The sequence below is a fragment of the Microtus ochrogaster genome, chromosome 24, assembly GCF_000317375.1.
Source record: "Microtus ochrogaster isolate Prairie Vole_2 chromosome 24, MicOch1.0, whole genome shotgun sequence".
Taxonomy (NCBI): Eukaryota; Metazoa; Chordata; class Mammalia; order Rodentia; family Cricetidae; genus Microtus; species Microtus ochrogaster.
The window spans coordinates 31,167,083-31,185,532 of NC_022024.1; the positions used below are offsets into that span (position 1 = coordinate 31,167,083).

An 18,450-nucleotide genomic window follows, 5' to 3' on the forward strand; every position below is an offset into this window, starting at 1 on the left:
TGCAAATGTGCTCCATGACTAAATTAAAGGCTAACTCATGCGAACATCAGTTAGTAATGGGAGTTACATTACTGGATTATTAGAAAATGGGGCAACATATTTTAATACTTAAAAATCTAATCAGAGTAACTTCCAGATGGAGGGAAAGGCTCCTTTCCACCACCAGACTGGAATCATGGCTGACGAGTCATTCTTTCAGCATGGCCATTTCGGCACATGCCCGCATGACCAATCTGCTGTGCTGCACAAGCAATCAGTGGCCTTCCCCAGGCTAATGGCATATACGGGAACAATTAATAGCTCTCTTGGCACCAGCACTGTGCCCTGCACCTTTAAACAGCCCGAAATATTAATATAATCACCCCAAGGAGCATTGCTTCTAGATTCCTCATTAGATTGATTTTTGCAGATGAGCAAACCAAATGATAGAGAGACAAGACCATGCTGATGAGACCCCTTCCTTCCTTCTGCCCCACGACCCCCTCCATGCTCACTACCTCTTATATTTCTAATTAAGCTGTTGTCCAGATAAAAATGGCTCCCCTTTGGCACTGACTGATAGATTCATATGCCAGTGGTTGAAAAAAAAATCTTTGGTAAGAGCAAATATAAATATATGTCCTACGTGAGTTTGGGAAATCATAGCTGATTCTGCAATATAAGGTTGCCCACTCAACGCAAGGCTGATTCAGAAACAGGAAGGTGGGGGAAATGCACATTTTCATCTTATATGTCCTTCAAGTCACAGAAACTTTATAAATTTGCCTGAGTAATAGTTAGGAAGACATCACTGGAGTGATTCGTCTTAGCCATTGGGGACCATTTATTTTTCTACATCACAGGTTTGACATCTTACCTGTCTAGTGGTTTGCTAAGACTTCAGAGGTCATTTTACCAGAGCAGCTACGAAAAGCACTCTTATTCCAGCAAAGTTATGTAAAGTGTAAGCGATCTTTCCGTTAGCACGTAGTACGCACCACAGATGTGGGAGAAAAGTTTCAGTTCAATATGTACCTGTCAGCTTTCCACTTGTTCACATCCTGTGATCAGACTGATCACCTACAAGGGCTCCGTGGGTCTCCTTCAGTGTGTAATGGGCACTGCTCATGTTGACCTCCAGAAAGCACTTTACGAATGTTACCCACTCAAGTGCACAAAAATGTCAATTGGTGTGGGGCTTCCTATGATTGACATCATAAAGACTTCATCCTGAACACATTAAAAATGGCCAGACCATTCCAAGTCAATAGGTCAACAGGAGATGCTAAAAGGGTGACATGAAATATCATTTTATTCTTTTTCCCTTTAGGATGTAAGAATGTAACTGTTGGTTAGTAAGAATAGCGAGACTCTGAGTCAGTCCTCCTCCAGGTGACACAAGCTTTGTATTCTGGTCCTTATCCCATCAACCTGCTGTAGTATTGCTACGTGTCTGATGCTAGCACTATCTCCATTTTCCTTGACTTTGTGCTCCAACAAATGTTTTTCACGTTCCATTACGTACTATAATTTAATATAGGAAAAAATGGCTGAGTGATGCTGACTGTATAAAAAGATGAGGGGCAAGACCCCTGTGTTATAGGCTAGGTGGATGGAGGAACGCCAGAAGCTTAATTTCTAACTCTAGAGATAGACACGACTGTGGACTGTAGTCCTTAAGGAAAGTTATATAATCAAGGCAGGGAGACTGTTGAGAAGGAAAAGAACAGGAGAAACAAAGGAAATGACAGCCCCGAAAGGAGGACGGAGATGGCAGAAAGGAGCAAAGCCACAGAAAAAGGAACAGAGGATTTGGGACTCTGACAACTCAGGAGGCAATCATTTAACTTGGACAAAACTGGTGGCAGCAATAAGCAGAGGAAGGAAAACCATAAGCAACAGCACCCTGTGTAACAACTGATACAACCCTCAACTCCTTGCTGGGAATGTAAGCAACGTTAAAACACAGTCACGCTAACATACACCGCAAAGGCTGAAGAAAGTCACAAGGCTCGGAGGGCCCCACAGCACCACCAGGTCTGTGGAGAAGCAGGTAGATGATGTTTGTGCAGAAAGCAGACCGCTGTGAATTGTGATGCATCTTTAGGGGGACAGGCAGGGTGGGGCTAGGGAAAACAGAGGACTTCTGATGTCAACACACACATGACTTTCCCAAAGTCTTAGCCGGCTAGAGGTCCTGCTGCAGCCCTTCTCGAACTGTAGCCATTTCTATTTATTTTATGTTCTTAAGGGCACTTTGGATCTAATCTGTGTGCATAATGTTCTACAAAGCAGGATGAATGCATCCAGCAAAAGTTTATGATTTTGTCTTAAGGATAAGGAAAATAATTCCTGCATCGTAAACTCAAGGGGAAGTATCAGGAGCCTGAAGGAGAAGTGATGAGAGACGATTGACACCTGAAAGTGTGTGGGGAGGAGCTTTCTTCTTTTCTAACCATGTCCAGGAATCATTATTAAGCAATCTTTACTAAAGCTAATGGTTGCCATGAGATAGAATCAACCACGTATTGTGTTTGTGCTTGAGTATATAAAATAGATTTAGCAAAAAAAAAAAATAAGTTTTCAATAAATTCTTCAAAAGTTATTTTAAAGAAAACTTTAAACTTACTTTATCAATAAAACTTATCAATAGAACATCAATGTGATGAAATATTAGCTCCGGAGAATGTTCCCACAACAAAGGACACGGCTATGCTGCCACATCTAACCAACATTAATTATATCCTTGTGATGTCTTCTGTCTTCTTCCCAAAAGCTAATAAGACCCACACGACATCACAGTTAATGGGAGTGTGGTGCCTGTTGCTTAGGCAACAGGAAGAATAAATGCAGGTCAGAATGTGCTACCCGGAAAACAAGAGCTAGAGCATGTCGCCGAATGGAGACCGACCGGTCTAACGGATTTTCACATTGATGAAATTTGCTTCTTAAAGCGGGCCAATCACTGTGCGCTTTAAGTTCAACATTTAGCAGACTATGGCAATCAGGGGATAATTATCATACAGGTAGGCATCCTTTTCCTACAACATCGGCAGCAAACAGAGAATGACAGCAGCGTGTAACGGACTAATCAATGACACCATTTCACGATTTGCTACATTTTCACAATTAATTAGTCCTTCTCCGTGGCAAATCAAAATTGTTTTGTTTTAAAATTCGGTCTCTTGATGCAAGCCTTCGGCTTGAGTGAATTAACAAGGGGCTCTTATTTTCTGGAAGATTTCATACGATACTTGGAAATAGACAGGCAAAGGCACAATCTAGGATCGGAACTTGATCTTTCCATGGTGCTCGGGGCTCTTGCCCTTTGGATACATTTTGTGCACAACATACACATGCTTGTTCTTCACACTCTGCTCTCAAGTCCTTTAAAACCTGTGCGATCACCTTCTAGCTAAATACTTTCGAAGGGGGATTACATTTGCTCATAAGCATTTAATATTCAGAGGAAAATTAAGCAGAATTAAAGTCCTTCAGTGTGGCCGATTAATTCAGGGAAGCTAATGGCCAACTTCTCAGGGGCCAGAGTGAATTTGACAAGGGCTTGGGAATGAGACACCCCATTTGAAGGAGAGACAACGTAGAGATGTGTAGTCAATGATCTTCATTTCGTTTGCTAGCTCCTCTAATTATTAAGGGCACCTGTTTATTGCCCCAAGTCTGTCTTAACTCTGCTCAGGCTGTAACACCTTCCACTTCCATCCTATTTCAACACCCACGGGGGCTCGGCTGCAAACCAGTGACTGTCTGATGGACACAAGGAAAATAAATGCACAGCTCTTTATTGAAAGAAAAACAACAAGAAACCCATAAAGGGTTTTATGCATGTATTAGTTAAAGCTCATAGGATGGGCCAGATTTATGCATCTTAAAAAAGCTTGTAGGCGTACATATTTTTGTAAAATTTAACTATCTTAATAACCTTCGAATCTATAACAATTCTGTCAAGTTTAGAGAGAAATAATCCTGGAAAAGGAACCGGAAAGGTCTGACTAGCCCTCTGTTTTTATGATCATGCTGTAGGTGTCTCCCCAGCATTTTATTTCAGAGGATCCATTAAGTATTTCTATAAGCGGATGGTGTGCTACATGCTTATGACATGGAGGTCTCCCTAAATTTAGGGACCAAGCGACACGTGGGGTGGGACCTTTGAAGCAAGGAAAGGTGACAGGGCTGTGGTGTGGCTTAAAGGGGCTTAACAAGAGGAAGCGCTGAGCGCTGGAGGAGGTCTCAGGATGATTAGGAAACTAGACTGTCGCCTGCACCCCTCCCATCCTCCTCCTCATCTATATGCACAGTGGGAAGTTTGCACACCCCCGGTTTAGACCGCACAGAGACCCGACTCGGAAGGACGTCGATGCATTTGGTATAGCAGCTCCTCTCTATCCAATTCATCCAAGTGTTTGTTTTCCACCCAAAGTAACAAACAATACTTCACCGCTCCTCAGTTGGCATGTGGAAGAAAGAGCATGCTCTCGCTAATGGACCGGCTGAAGCGGCTGGCTAATGAAGGGCTGGCCGCAGGATTTAAACTGCTTTATTGAGTGATTAGCAGGAAAAATGATCGCCATACCATCAACAAAGTGGATTGTCTAATTAATCACAATGCTGATGTCCAAGTGAAATAGCATGTCTCTAGAATCTAAGGTTAGTGAAGCATATAACTGTATGCTAAGATCACAGATTCATAGGGAAAAAAATCACACAAAGAATGGCAGGGAGAATATAAATGTTAATCTTCTTTCAGAGCCTATAAATAGAGCACTCACCGATTCATACAACACACATGTCTAAGGGATGCATATAGATCCCATTTTCTAGTTAGTGTCTACATGCATACAGTAAGTTCTGTCCTAAAGGCATTCGCTTTTCCGAGGCAGTTCCATATATAAAGCCCATCCATTTCCGTGCAAACCAGGCTGCCTCTGAGCAGTGGAAGACACATAAGAAGCAAAGACAGACAAAAGGCGGCTCCGTGGCCACAGAGAGCAATCTTACCATAAACTGTACATTGTCAAATCCATTAGCCATCAGGTGGTTCTCGTACTGAGGTAGCCCAATGCTTTCCAACCATTGTCCCACTGTTTGGACGGGGCATCTGGGTCCTGTAAGAGGATGAAGAGGGAAGCGTTTTAGCAGGGAGTAGCCGTCCACGGGGTAATAGCGGTAGTCCTGGGCTGAGAGGTGGCATTGCCACATCATGCTCCGGGGAAAGTTGTTCTCGAAGGAGCCCGCCAGCTTGACAGATTAACGTTCTCAGCGAGAGAGCGAAGTCAGAAGTAACACATAGTTTGCCGGGAGAGGCTGTGGAGTATGGCTTGATCCTAGCTCCACATTGCCTACATATTAATCTTTACTACCGACCAGTGCGTCACACAGCCCCCGAAACCAGGCAGCAGAAGAAGGCATAGCAAGCTGTCAGCCTAGGCTGCTCTGCGTTCTGTGTGACGGTGTGAGTACTCCACAGTGAGCAATGCCCGGCCAGCAGCCAGGATTCTTTTTATCAAGTAACTCCTACACTCGTCAGTATGCGGCTCCATGCTCCTTGCTCCCCCTCGCTCGCTCCCCTTCATTACCCAGCCCAGGCTACACCTCGCATTTTCAATAATAGCCATCAGATAAGGCAGATTTTTTTTTTTGTCTGCAAGCTGTAAGCCTGCTGCTGCTGCTGCTCCCTCCTACACACCCATCCAAGCGTCAATCTTGAATGATGAGAGCCGTCAAAACAAATGCAGAAAATAGCAAGACTCAAAAGCCAACCAAAGCGCCTAAATCGGAATCGAATCTTCGTCCCCGGTTATACATTACCGAGCTATTTTGTTGTGGGATTTTTACGTTTCAAAAGACACCACCGGGGAACGCGGAGCTCACAACAAGGCTCGCACTCCAGGCTCCCTTTCCCTTCCTTCCTTCCTTGCCTTTCTCCCTTTTAAATGCACCAGAGGGAAGTGTTTCTGATGGAAAGCTTCACAGTGTAATTGTTCTCTTTCTTCACCATGCATACAAGGGAACCTCTCTCTCTCTCTCTTTTTTTATTTTTTGAATTACTGCAACATATAGAAACTGCATCATAATCTGCAAGTCAAGATAATCCATTGCCTACTCGTTCCAAATAACAACGATATTAGGCACAAGAAAAGCCTTTCCCCTCCTCTGGTATTTATAACCCTATCCACCAGGCACCCCATTCTAAAATATCTATAAAGGTAACGCTAACTGGGTGGATAATTTTTTTTTAAATAAAGAAGAAGAGCCCTAACCAAAAATAATTCAAGAATAACAGATGTAAATGTGTGAGTTTTACTGAATGGCAGACAGACTGAGTAATTTATTTAATAATTGAGAGAAACCACAGATTAATAATAGAACCTACAGAGCTACTGAGGAGAGGCTCACGAGAAAAATGAGCCTGGAAGAAAACTGTCAGAAGGGCTAATTCACCGCCCTCCCCCCCACACCCCTGTCCCAAGGAAGGACTCGCGCCCTGTGTTCCTGGAAGGCCACCATCTTCTGCTTGAATGCTGCCTACGACAGGGCTCTCACCACCCAGCCAAAGCCACCGTTCATTAGAAAGCTCTTTTACTTCCTCCCAAACTCCCACTCTCTGGCTCCAGCTCTGACTCCAGAGCCACACAGATGGGGAACAGAGCCTCTTCCACGTCAAGAACTTTCCAAATTCAAGCTACTTCTCACCCAATCCACCCCACCCGGCCCTGAACAGTGCCTGGCACACAGTCTGCGCCCAATAAATATTTACTGTGTAACTGAGCCCTTCTCTTTTCCTCTTCAAGTGTCATCTTTCTGCTTCTTTTCTCAGTTTAAGGGCATTGCTAATCTCCCTGGCACATAGACGTTTAATCCCAAAGCAGCTTCTACTGCTGACAATGGTCTTTGAGCTCTAGCCCCCTCCCCTGCCCCCTCTCCTTTGACTTTTGTCTTCTCTGTTTCCTGGCACCTGGCCTGAGGTAAAAATGCCCACTCCAATGGTCTTAAATCTCTGCTATATTTTTAATTAAAAATGTTTTCATACTGTGCATATGCACGTGTGTGTGTGTGTGTGTGTGTGTGCACAGACCATAGTGCACACATAAAAGTCAGAGAACAACCTGCATGAGTTGGTTCTCTGCTTCCACCCTGTGGGTCCCTGGGATCAAACCTAATCAGGCAAGTTCCTTTGCCCATTGAGCCCTTTCTTGCCCACACCACACCACAGTGTTTTAAAGAATCCAACTTACACACAGCGTCAGAATAATTTAAGAAACAGCTTTGGTAACTAACTCTTATATCAAAACCCTGCTGTGGTTTCCCGCTGGATTAAAAATGAACTCTCAACTCTTGGTGACATTTTGAGGATCTCATCTAGCTTTCTAACCCTTCCCTCAACACTGCTTTCACAGTTCTTAACCAGGGGAATTTTTGACTGGTTTTTGAAGGAAGGCTGAAATGAGCTTCGGTTTTATTTCAACCCTCCAACTCTTCTGCAATTTCCCTTGCGAAACCTCTTCTAGCCCTCCCAACAGAAAAATGTTTCTTCCTCCTCTCTCTTAAATGGCATAATTACCTTCTATTATAACAATCGTTTTCTAACTTACATGATCATCATTTATGTCCAAGACTTGTTTCCTGAAAGCAGGGAGCCCGTTTTCCTGATACTGTACACTGTATGTGATCAATTTTCACTTGATTTGTCAACATGAAACAATCTCAAGGTCCACACTCCAAAAAGCTCTCTTATTTTCCAATTGAAAATTTTAATTGTATCATTTTTTTTTACTGGGTAGTTACCTTCTTTTAAACTCTACTAAGTATCTGATTTCTTTATAAAAGGGGGGTATTTTGGGCTCTCCAGAAATGGAAGCATGGAAGAGAGAGAGGGAGAGGATACCCATCGCAAGATTGCATCCTGGATGTGACAGCCCTACTGTGCATGGGAACTCAACAGTGGTTGTGACTAGATGCACAAGACTTGTACAAGACCAAGGCCACCAAAATCCTAGCGTGTACAGGGAGGTCCGTGAAGTGCTGCCACCTGCTACAGAGCTTTTGGGGACTGATGGCCACTAGTAGAAGAAGAGTCAGGTGTCTTCAAGGATGGAGCCCCTGAGAGGCTATCCACACGGAACAAGCAGAGTTTAAAAAGTGGGTTAAAAAAAAAAAGAAGCACATGAACTTGGGAAGGAATGATGACAGGGGATGAGGGGGTAGAGGGGAGGGGGAAGGTGGGTGGATTTTATTCAAAGGCAATGTATGCGTGTATGAGATTCCCAAACAAAAAATCAAGACATTTTAATTTTTAAATAGAACTTTCAGGTTGGGATTTTTTTTTTTTTTGCATCATCTTCATTCTCTCCTTGAATGAGCATGCCTGGGTGAATTGTATTATACTTGTTTATACTTTATCTCTTTTTGCTCCTAGATCTTTTAAGAATATCAAAGAGGTAGTAGAGTTGCATGCACCAACTTTAGGAGACTGCAGTTATGCAACATGACCTGCATGAGACAATGAGGACAAGACACTCCTTGCGAAAGATTAGATCTAAAGCTGCTACCACGTGCAGTCTAACGGAAGTCTCATAGTTTCTTGGGTTCCCACTGACAGTGCTCTTCCGGGCCATTTTATGAGAAGGTAAATCAGCTCTGTAAAAACGGAATAAAAATAACCAGGGTATATTTTTGCTTGGCAAGGCATGTGCTGACTGGCTTGCTTTTAAAGCCCATCTCATGTTTTAAAATCCAAACCAGTGACTAAGTGACTAGCAAAAGTATCATTCAGTTATTCCGTATTAAGTCACACTCATTAAATGAATGAATGAATGAATGACTCTGGAAATGGCTGTTGGTTTCTTAACAAATAAAAAGGGAAAATCATTCCATGACTTAGACTGTTTATATATAAATAGTTTAGAGAAATTATTTGTTTTTATCCATTTTAACATTTTTATATGGACTTTCTAAATTCTATGATCTTAATTATTCAGTTCTTTGATTTCTGTTTAATAATTCTCATATGTGAGCAAAATGTAGGGTGGGGGTGAACTGGGAGAGGGTGAAACAGGAAAGGGAGGAGAGAGGAGAGGTCCTGAGGCATGCTGGTTTCTGATTTTTTTTTTCTGTGTTTTTCCCCATGAGTCAGACTTCTAAAGAACCCCGATTTAGGCCTGAAGATCACATTTAGTGTCTAAATATATTTTTTATTTTACTCAAAATGCTTTCCTGGAGTTTAAAATTCTTACAAGCCATTACTGGGCAGGCACTTTTATTCAGTGAGGACCTCTGTGAGTTTTCAAAGTGAGTATAGTAAAAGGGAGAGGAGGGAGTGAACTCCGGGCCACTGTGTCCCGATTTGTGTATGAATTATTGCCACTTGTGATAAAGTTCAAACTATGTGATAGGACCAGGGACTTCCCTTTGGCACAGTTTTCTGAAAACATAATTCTAATGAGTTCCACTCCCAGAAACGAGAATAATTGCTCAGAATTAGGGTGGCAACAAAACCAAAACAGACAAACAAACTCCAATACCCCCCCCCCCATACCACTGGAAGATTCTACAAAGTGCGCCAAGACCACACAACACATGGAAAGATATTATTTAAAACATTTCTAAACTGCCGTGATCAGGAGGGTTCTGTGGCTGGAGGGTGATGGCTGGCTTCTACCTTCCCTTGTACCAGAGTCCTCTGCTCAGACGCTTTCTGTAGGGACACACTCAGGAGAATGGCACCTTCTTTCTTTAGCTCCTGGGCCATAGATAGGGACTCTCATGAGAAGGGGCAGGCCAGCCTTTCCAGTCTCTTCTAAGTCTGCAGACGTTAAATTCCCAGTGAGTACAGCTGGGAAGTCAGGGGCTTCCTTTGTCCACCCCACTCTTACTCATGGGGTAGAATCTATCCTACTTTGGCTAGACCAAGAGCAGTTGGTGCAGGGCACTTAGAGGGGACAGTCCCGTGCTCAGAAACGTAGAAAGAGAAGGACAATGCCAGCACCCACTGCTCACAGGACAGCTCAAAGTTTTTGTCCAAGGGGAGTTTCATTCCTAGGAATCTAAGTTCTAAAACTTCCCCCAAGGGGTCAGTTTATCTGAAACACAAGAGGATAAGGACGTTATCAAAACCAATAGAAAGCCAGCCACAGTGGTACACCTTTAATCCTAGACTCCAGAGATAGAGGCAGGAGGATCTTGAATTCCTAGCCAGCCTGGGGTGTGTAGGGAGAGACTGCATTAAAGGGAAAAAAAAGAAGAAGGAGGAGGAAAAAAGAAGATGCTGGTGCTAAACGATTAAGAGGAGGCTAGTGCACTTCATCCAGGCAAAAAGGAAAATGGTACCCTAGTTTCAGAGAAATAATGGGAGCCCTGCTGTCATCAGAATAAACTTCAAAGTCTGCTTAAAAAAAAAAAATTCTCCTGCTCAAATTTAATTGAACCAAACTGCAGAGCAATTTCTACCTCAGGGAATTGAAGAAAACAATAGTGTAACCGCCTGGTGATTAAAGAAGCTTAATGTCTACATATCAACCCGCGACAGCAGATGAGGTACAAGAATCAACAGAGAGATGGGGCAAAATGACAGTGGTGCCTGGCCAGGCGACATCTGTGACCCGACAAATATGATGTGCTACATCCAGGCAGTGGAATATTACTCGGCAATAGAAAGAAATGGAGTGAGGCGGCATGATACGACATGCATCAAACCTGGAAACATCACACTAGGTGAAGGAAGGCTGCGAGAAAAACCAGTTATGCTGTGTTCCTGCTCATACAGTACAGACCAGATAGACAAGTCTGCAGAGTCAGAAAGCAAGCTAGGGGCTGCCTAGGACTGCAATGGGGATTTAAGGGGACTAGTAGAGTTACTATTAATGGACCTGGGAGTCCCTATGGAGGAGATTAAATGTTTTATACCTGCTGATAGAAATGGCTGTCAATGAATCATCAATGGGTGCAGGAAAAAAATAAAGGAAGAAATTAAAGTTTAATGAATTTAATTAAAACTAATGAAAATGGCCACACAACATACCCAAATTTATGGGACACAATGAAAGCAGTGTTAAGAGGAAAGTTCATAGCACTAAATGCCTATATAAAGAAGCTGGAAAAATACCACACTAGTGAATTAACAGAACACCTGAAAACTCTAGAACAAAATGAAGCAAACTCACCCAGGAGAACTAGATAGCTGGAAATAATCAAATTGAGAGCTGAAATCAGCAAAACAGAAACAAACAAACAAAAAAACAATACAAAGAATCAATGAGACAAAGAGTTGGTTCTTCAAGAAAATCAACAAAATAGACAAACCTTTATCCAAACTAACCAAAAGGCAGAGAGAGAGAATATCCAAATTCATAAAATCAGAAATGAAAAGAGGAATATAACAACAGACACAGAGGAAACCCAGAGAATCATCAGGTCATATTTTGAAAACATATACTCCACAAAATTGTAAAACAAAATTTTCTGGATAAATAGCACTTACTAAAATTAAATCAAGACCAGATAATGAAATTAAATAGACTTTTAATATAACTTTTAAAGAAATAGAAATAGTCATAAAAAAAAATCTCCCAACCAAAAAAAACTCCAGGGCCAGATGGTTTCAACACAGAATTCTCAAGATTTTCAAAGGAAAACTAATACCAATACTCCTCAAATTGTTCCACACAATAGAAACATAAGGAACACTGCCAAACTCTTTTTATGAGGCTACAATTATCTTTATATCCCAAACCACTCAAAGACATTACTAAGAAAGAGAATTATAGACCATTCTCACACATGAACATTGATGCAAAAATATTAAATAAAATACTGGCAAATCAAATCCAAGAACACATCAGAACCATCATCCACCATAATCAAGTCGGCTTCATCCCAGAGATGCAGGGATGATTCAACACATGAAAATCTATCAATGTAATCTACCAGATAACAAAACTGAAAAAAAAAAAGAACCAACAAACACATGATCATCTCATTAGATGCTAAAAATTCTTTGACAAAAGGCAACATCCCTTCATGATGAAGGTCTTGGAGAGAGAAGGGATACAAGGAACATACCTAGATATAATAAAAGCAATATACAGCAAGCCAACAGCCAATATCAAACTAAATGGAAAGGAACTCACAGTGATTCCACTGAAATCAGGAATAAGACAAAGTTGTCCATGCTCTTTATATTTATTCAATATAGTATTTGAGGTCCTAGCTAGAGCAATAAGACAACAAAAGGAGATCAAGGGGATACAAATCAGAAAAGAAGAAGTCACACTCTCACTATTTGCTGATGATATGATAGTTTACATAAGCGACCCAAAAAATTCTACCAAGGAACTTCTACAACTCATAAACACATTCAGCAACGTAGCAGGATACAAGATTATTTTGAAAAAATCAGTAGCCCTTCTTTACACAGACGATAAATGGGCTGAGAAAGAAATCAGAAAAACATCACCCTTTAAAACAGCCACAAATAACATAAAATATCTTGGAGTAACTTAACCAAACAAGTGGAAGACCTGTGTGACAAGAACTTTAACTCTTTAAAGAAAGAAACTGAAGAAGACATTAGAAAATGGAAAGATCTCCCATGCTCTTGGGTAGGTAGAATTAACATAGTAAAAATGGCAATCTTACCCAAAGAAATCTACAGATTCAGTGCAATGCCCTGCAAAATTCTTCAAACTCTTCTACAGAACTACAGTACTGAAAACAGGCTGGTATTGGCATAAAGCAGGAGGACCAATGGCATTAAATCGAAGGCCCAGATATCAGTCTAAAAATAAATAAATAAACAAATAAATAAAATGTAAAAAAGGCAGCATATTTAACAAATGGTGCTGGCATAATTAGATATTGACATGTAGAAAAATGAAAACAGATATATATCTATTGCCATGCACAAAACTTAAGTCCAAATGGGTCAAAGACCTCAACATAAAATCAACCACTCTGAACCTCATAGAAGAGAAAGTGGTAAGTACACTTGAATGCATTTGGCACAGGAGAACACTTCATAAATATAACCCCAGTAGCACAGACACTGAGAGGAACAATTAATAAATGGGATTTCCTGAAACTGAGAAGCTTCTGGAAAGCAGAAGGACACAGTCTACAAGACAAAACAGCAGCCTACAGAATGGGAAAAGATCTTCACCAACCCCACATCAGACAGAGAGCTCGTCTCTAAAATATACAAGGAACTCAGGAAATTGGTCATCAAAAGAACAAATAATCCAATAAAATATGGAGTACAGACCTAAACAGAGAACTCTCAATAGAGGAATCTAAAATGGTTGAAAGACACTTAAAGAAATGCTCAACATTCTTAGTCATCAGAGAAATGCAAATCAAAACAACTCTGAGATTCTATCTTATACCTATAACAATGGCCAAGATCAAAAACACTAATGACAGCTTATGCTGGAGAGGATGGAGAGTAAAGAGAACACTCCTCCATCGCTGGTGGGAATCCAAACTGGTACAGCCCCTTTGGATATCAGTATGGTTATTTCTCAGAAAATTAGTAAACAACCTTCCTCAAGACTCAGCAATATGTATATAACCCAAAGGATGCTCAATTGTACCACAAGGACATGTGTTCAATTATGTTCATAGCAGCACTATTTGTCATAGCCAGAATCTGGAAACAATCTAAATGCCCCTCAGCTGAAGAACAGATAAGGAAAATGTGGTACATTTGCATAATGGAGTACTACACAGCGGAAAAAAATAATGACATCTTGAAATTTGCAGACAAATGGATGGATCTAGAGAACGTCATATTGAGTGAGGTAACCAAGACCCAGAAAGACAAATATCATATGTACTCACTCATAAGTGGCTTTTAGACATAAAGAAAAAAATCAGCATACAACTCACAATCCCAGAGAACCTAGACAATAATGAGGACCCTAAGAAAGACATACATGGATCTAATCTACATGGGAAGTAGAAAAAGATAAGGTGTCCTGAGTAAATTGCTAGCATGGGGACCACGGGAGAAGGTAGGAGAGGGGTGAGGAGGGGAGGGGAGCAGAAAAAAATATATAGCTCAATAAAACCAATAAAAAACAATAAAAAAGAGTTATGAGTTCTTTACAACGGTATTGAAGAAAATAATAAACATATGGTTAAGTATAAAAAAGAGAAATGGCTGCCAAATTATATTACTATACCAAAAATCACTGCATTATATATTTTAACTGGGTGAATTGAATATTAAATAAATTATTTCTCAAGAGTTTTATGGCTATTTATAATAAAATGTAAGATAAAATTTCAAGTTCACAAAAATTGAACACACAGTTGTATACGTCGACTATGTCATGTATCATATATATATTTATATGATATCTGTCACATATATTGCTATTTTGGTGCTTATTTTCTTTTCATCTTTAGTTTTCTTGGTTATCCCTCTCCTGTTCCCTTTCACCAGTCTGTATCAGCCATTGCTCTTGCAAAGATGTCCATTTTCACAAGCTAGGGTGCAAAGTCACACACTCCTCATTGTTAAACACACACACACACACAAAGGCAGATACATTCAGGTATAGACAAATGTGTTGGGAATTATGGCATTGTTTTACAAAAAAGGGAATCATACCACACCTGCTTTTATGAGCCTTACTTTTCTGGCCCAATGCAAATTCCACTAAAGAAATCAATTAGTTCTAATGTAGTATTCATTGGGTATTTTTTAACTTTAATAATAACTGCATAGGGCTAGAGAGATGGCTCAGTGTTTAAGGATACAGTGTTAGTCTTGTAGGGGACCCAAGTTGGTTCTGGGTGCCCACGTTGGGCAACTCACAACTACCTGTAATTCCAGTTTCAGAGGATCCCCACTTCTGGCCTCTGAAGGCCCCTGAACTTCCATACACATACCCTCTAAAACACAGACTCAAATAGATGAAATTATACATACATACATACATACATACATACACACACACACACACACACACACACACACACACACACATATATATAATGACTGTATAGTAGTTCACAATGTGTATATACCACAGTTATTCAGTTTTTTGCCTGATATCTCTAGGATCATTTGTTTATTTTCTTTAATTCTTTCAGACACCTGGAGGTCCACATGTTGTTCTAAGGAATAATCATGAGGGGAGATACCGTAACTCGGACCATCCACCGCTAGCTTTGAAACAATTATGAAATAACACAGCCAGGTAAGTGACCTTGATAGAATCCATTGACTTCATTCCTGGTTCACCAGTTTCCCATGCACACATTTCTGTGTGTTCTTTTCCACATGATCTTATCACATGTGAAATCATGTGACCACCCGTGCACAAGCAAGAATCTCACATAACCGTTTATGGTCACAGCCATCTCTCTCCTTATATTCCACATCCTCTGGCAAGTATAAATCTGTTCTCGGTGTCAATCATGCCGTGACTTTAATGACACATGAGTGGCACATACAGCATAGCCTATCCTTTGGAGCTGGCTTCCATCACTCAGGGCCTTTGAAATCCATGCACATTGTTCTGTATCAATAGCAAATTACTTTTTGTTACTGAATATTATTCCATAGCATGGATAAGTGAATTTGTTTAATTTCCCATACATTTCCCAGAGTGATGAAACCATTAGCAAAATCCGACACTAAGTCACTCTATGTCCATCCAACTCTGGTGACATCAGAACACTAATTGTAACACACTCCATCTTTTTTTCTCCTTTCCTACAACCAAATGCGACCACTGGATGCTTTTCATTTACCTATCCACCTTGTTTAGAACCAGATTTTACAGTTTGCTGGTAATTGTTAAGATAATTGTGTCCTAGTCAAGTATTAACATGTCCTGATAGTGTTTTTCTTCTATTTAACAAATTATCTACTGTGTTTGAATTTACTATTTTTATTATAGTAAATATAATAATGGGCCTCCTTGCCTTCATGTCTCTTCTTTCCTTTATTTGTATCTTTGTTAAAGACCAATCTCTTTCATTTTCAGAAAATATTTCAGAGGAATAAGGACAAAAACAGTGTATCAAACTAACCCTGTGAATTACAGCTAAAATGGCACTTCTGGGGCAATGTATAGCCAGGCGCCCACGTTAGAAATGGAGTGTTTCCGGTCAGTAACCACTGTATCCGTTCTTAAGAAATATGAACAAAGAGGAAAGAAGCCAAGCCCAAAGTGAGTAAAACCCAGACAATAAAGATCGCCGAGGAAATAAATGAAACACAAAACAGAAAAATCAATAGAGAGAAATCACTGAAACCAAATGTTGTTCTTTGACATGACTGGTAAAATTGAACAACTTTATGCAGGTAAATTCAGCAAGCAACCCAGCAGAAATGGACACGTTTACTGGAAGATGAACTACCAAAGCTCACTTAAGAAAAACTTGGTAACTGAAGAGTTCTCTTTTTATTAAACTTATTGTACTCATAGTTAAAATGCCTTTCTATGAAGAAAACCCAGGGCACGATGGCTTCAGAAGTGAATTCAACCAGTTCTACATGAACACTTTAGGAAAATGATGTTGGGCCAACATCAATCCAACACCATAATCAGATAGAGGCCCTATCAGATGACAGTACTGTGTATATCAAGGTCGACCGGACACAAAGACTTACAGACGAAGCTTGGCAAACACTCTCTAATATTATATCAAGGTAATACAGTATAATCAACACCTTTGGAGGTTCACGAGAGAGAAATAAAATAAAACATATTCAGATTGGAAAGTAAAAAAATAAAAGTGTTTCAGTTGATATATAACACAATTTTCTACTTGTAAAATTTTATGAGACTTATATAAAGTTAACCAGAATAAGTAAGTTTAACAAGATTTTGGGATGCAGGATCAATATAAAAAGAACAACTGTGTTTCTTTATAACTAACCACAGGTGATTAAAAATTTAAATAAAAATCTGCACTAAATGCAACAACACTAGGTATTATGAACTTCCAAGGAATAAATGCATCAAAAGATAGGACAGGGTAGCATCTTTATGGTCATAAAACACGGCTGGGATAAATCACACAGTACCTCAATAAATTATGTTTACAGACTGTAAGACCCGGCAATATTAACACACGTGTTTGTCCCAGATGCCTCTACAGAGCCAACAGACTCCTAATCAAAATCCCAGCAGGTGACAGAGACGGGGTTTTGAGTTTAGGTATTCCAGTCAGTCTCTGTGTTAGAGACAACGGAACTGTGCGTGAAAGGCAAAGGGTCTACAGAAACCAAATAGAAGCATAATACTTTAAGGGAATTTGATAGATAATCAAACTCCAGCAGAAACTTTAAGTCCTGCCCTTCAAAATGTACCCTAAAATATGAGTATGTGTAAATCATTTCCCATAGTAAGCTTATATCATATATATGGTTTATTTATACCATACATGTGTGTATAGTTGAATCCTCAAAACTCAGTAGCTAAAAAGTAAAATAAATGTTAAGTGGATACAGGAGTTGAACGGGGGTTTCACAAGAGATAGTACATGGATGGTAAATAAGCCTGTGAAAAGATGAAATCCACAATGGGATTGCCCTGACTGGAATGCCTAAATGAAAAACCCCAGAAAACATCAACTGATAACGACGGGATAAGGTTGATGGTGATGTAGATTGAGCAGGATGCTCAAACATCCTGGTAATGTGTAAAACGGTCCAACCACGAACACAAACAGTTTGACAGCTTCTATTCCATGGCCATTCCAGACTGCTGGATTCTACCCAGAGAAATGAAAGCATACGCCAGGCAGAGAGACTCAGAACCAGGAATTCAGAGCGGTTTTCTCTGCACAACCCAACAACTGAAAGCAGCTTGAAATGTCCCCCAGCAGATGAATGGGCAAACTGTGGTTCATCTATACGATGGGTGTGTTTCTGCAATGAGCAGCTGAAACAGCACGTGCCGATCAAAATCGTTCTGCGGAGCACATAAAACGCAGATGCCCCACCTACAAAGCAGGTTCTGTGCCAATTCCACTTATTAAAGTCCCAGATAGTGAAAGCTTTTCTATCATGACAAAAATAAATTAAGTTGTCATCTTCTTCCTCCTCCCAGGTATCCTTCCATCTTGATATATTTATTGTGCAACTCAGGACCTCTGGAGGGAGACTTGAGAGCAGAGGGATTAAAACCCAGAGACGGGACTTCTTATCGTGACCAAAAAGAGAGCAGAAATATCTTAGACAAAACACGGCCTGCGTCAACTGTTCAGTAAATCTGAGAGAGTCAAGGTGGGTAAAAGCTTTGCCAGTGGCAATAGTGCTCTCTGTTAATGTGGAAAGAATGGAGAGCTTCTAAACAGGGGTGAGAAGAAAGAAGTTGATTGGCTCCTCCAAACTGTGGTAAGCGTTAAATACTGGGATGACTGACATGAGACTTATCTGTTCCAAAGAGTAATTTACACCATATAGCAAAGAGTATATCCTTCGAGTAATTTACACCA

General features: G+C 40.4%; 1 protein-coding gene across 12 annotated transcripts in view; it reads right to left on the minus strand.

Annotated features, from left to right (window-relative positions):
* Anks1b (ankyrin repeat and sterile alpha motif domain containing 1B) overlaps positions 1-18,450 on the minus strand; it is a 760,073-nt gene that overhangs the window by 356,565 nt on the left and 385,058 nt on the right. For 9 of the 12 annotated variants that reach the window (XM_013350332.2, XM_013350331.2, XM_026784589.1 and 6 more), the window contains exon 13: positions 4,999-5,105. In XM_013350332.2, coding sequence (XP_013205786.2) covers positions 4,999-5,105 — 107 coding nt within the window. Of the gene's footprint in view, positions 1-4,998; positions 5,623-18,450 lie in introns of those variants that run through there. The other 3 variants (XM_026784593.1, XM_005358182.3, XM_026784594.1) reach the window with 2 other exon arrangements.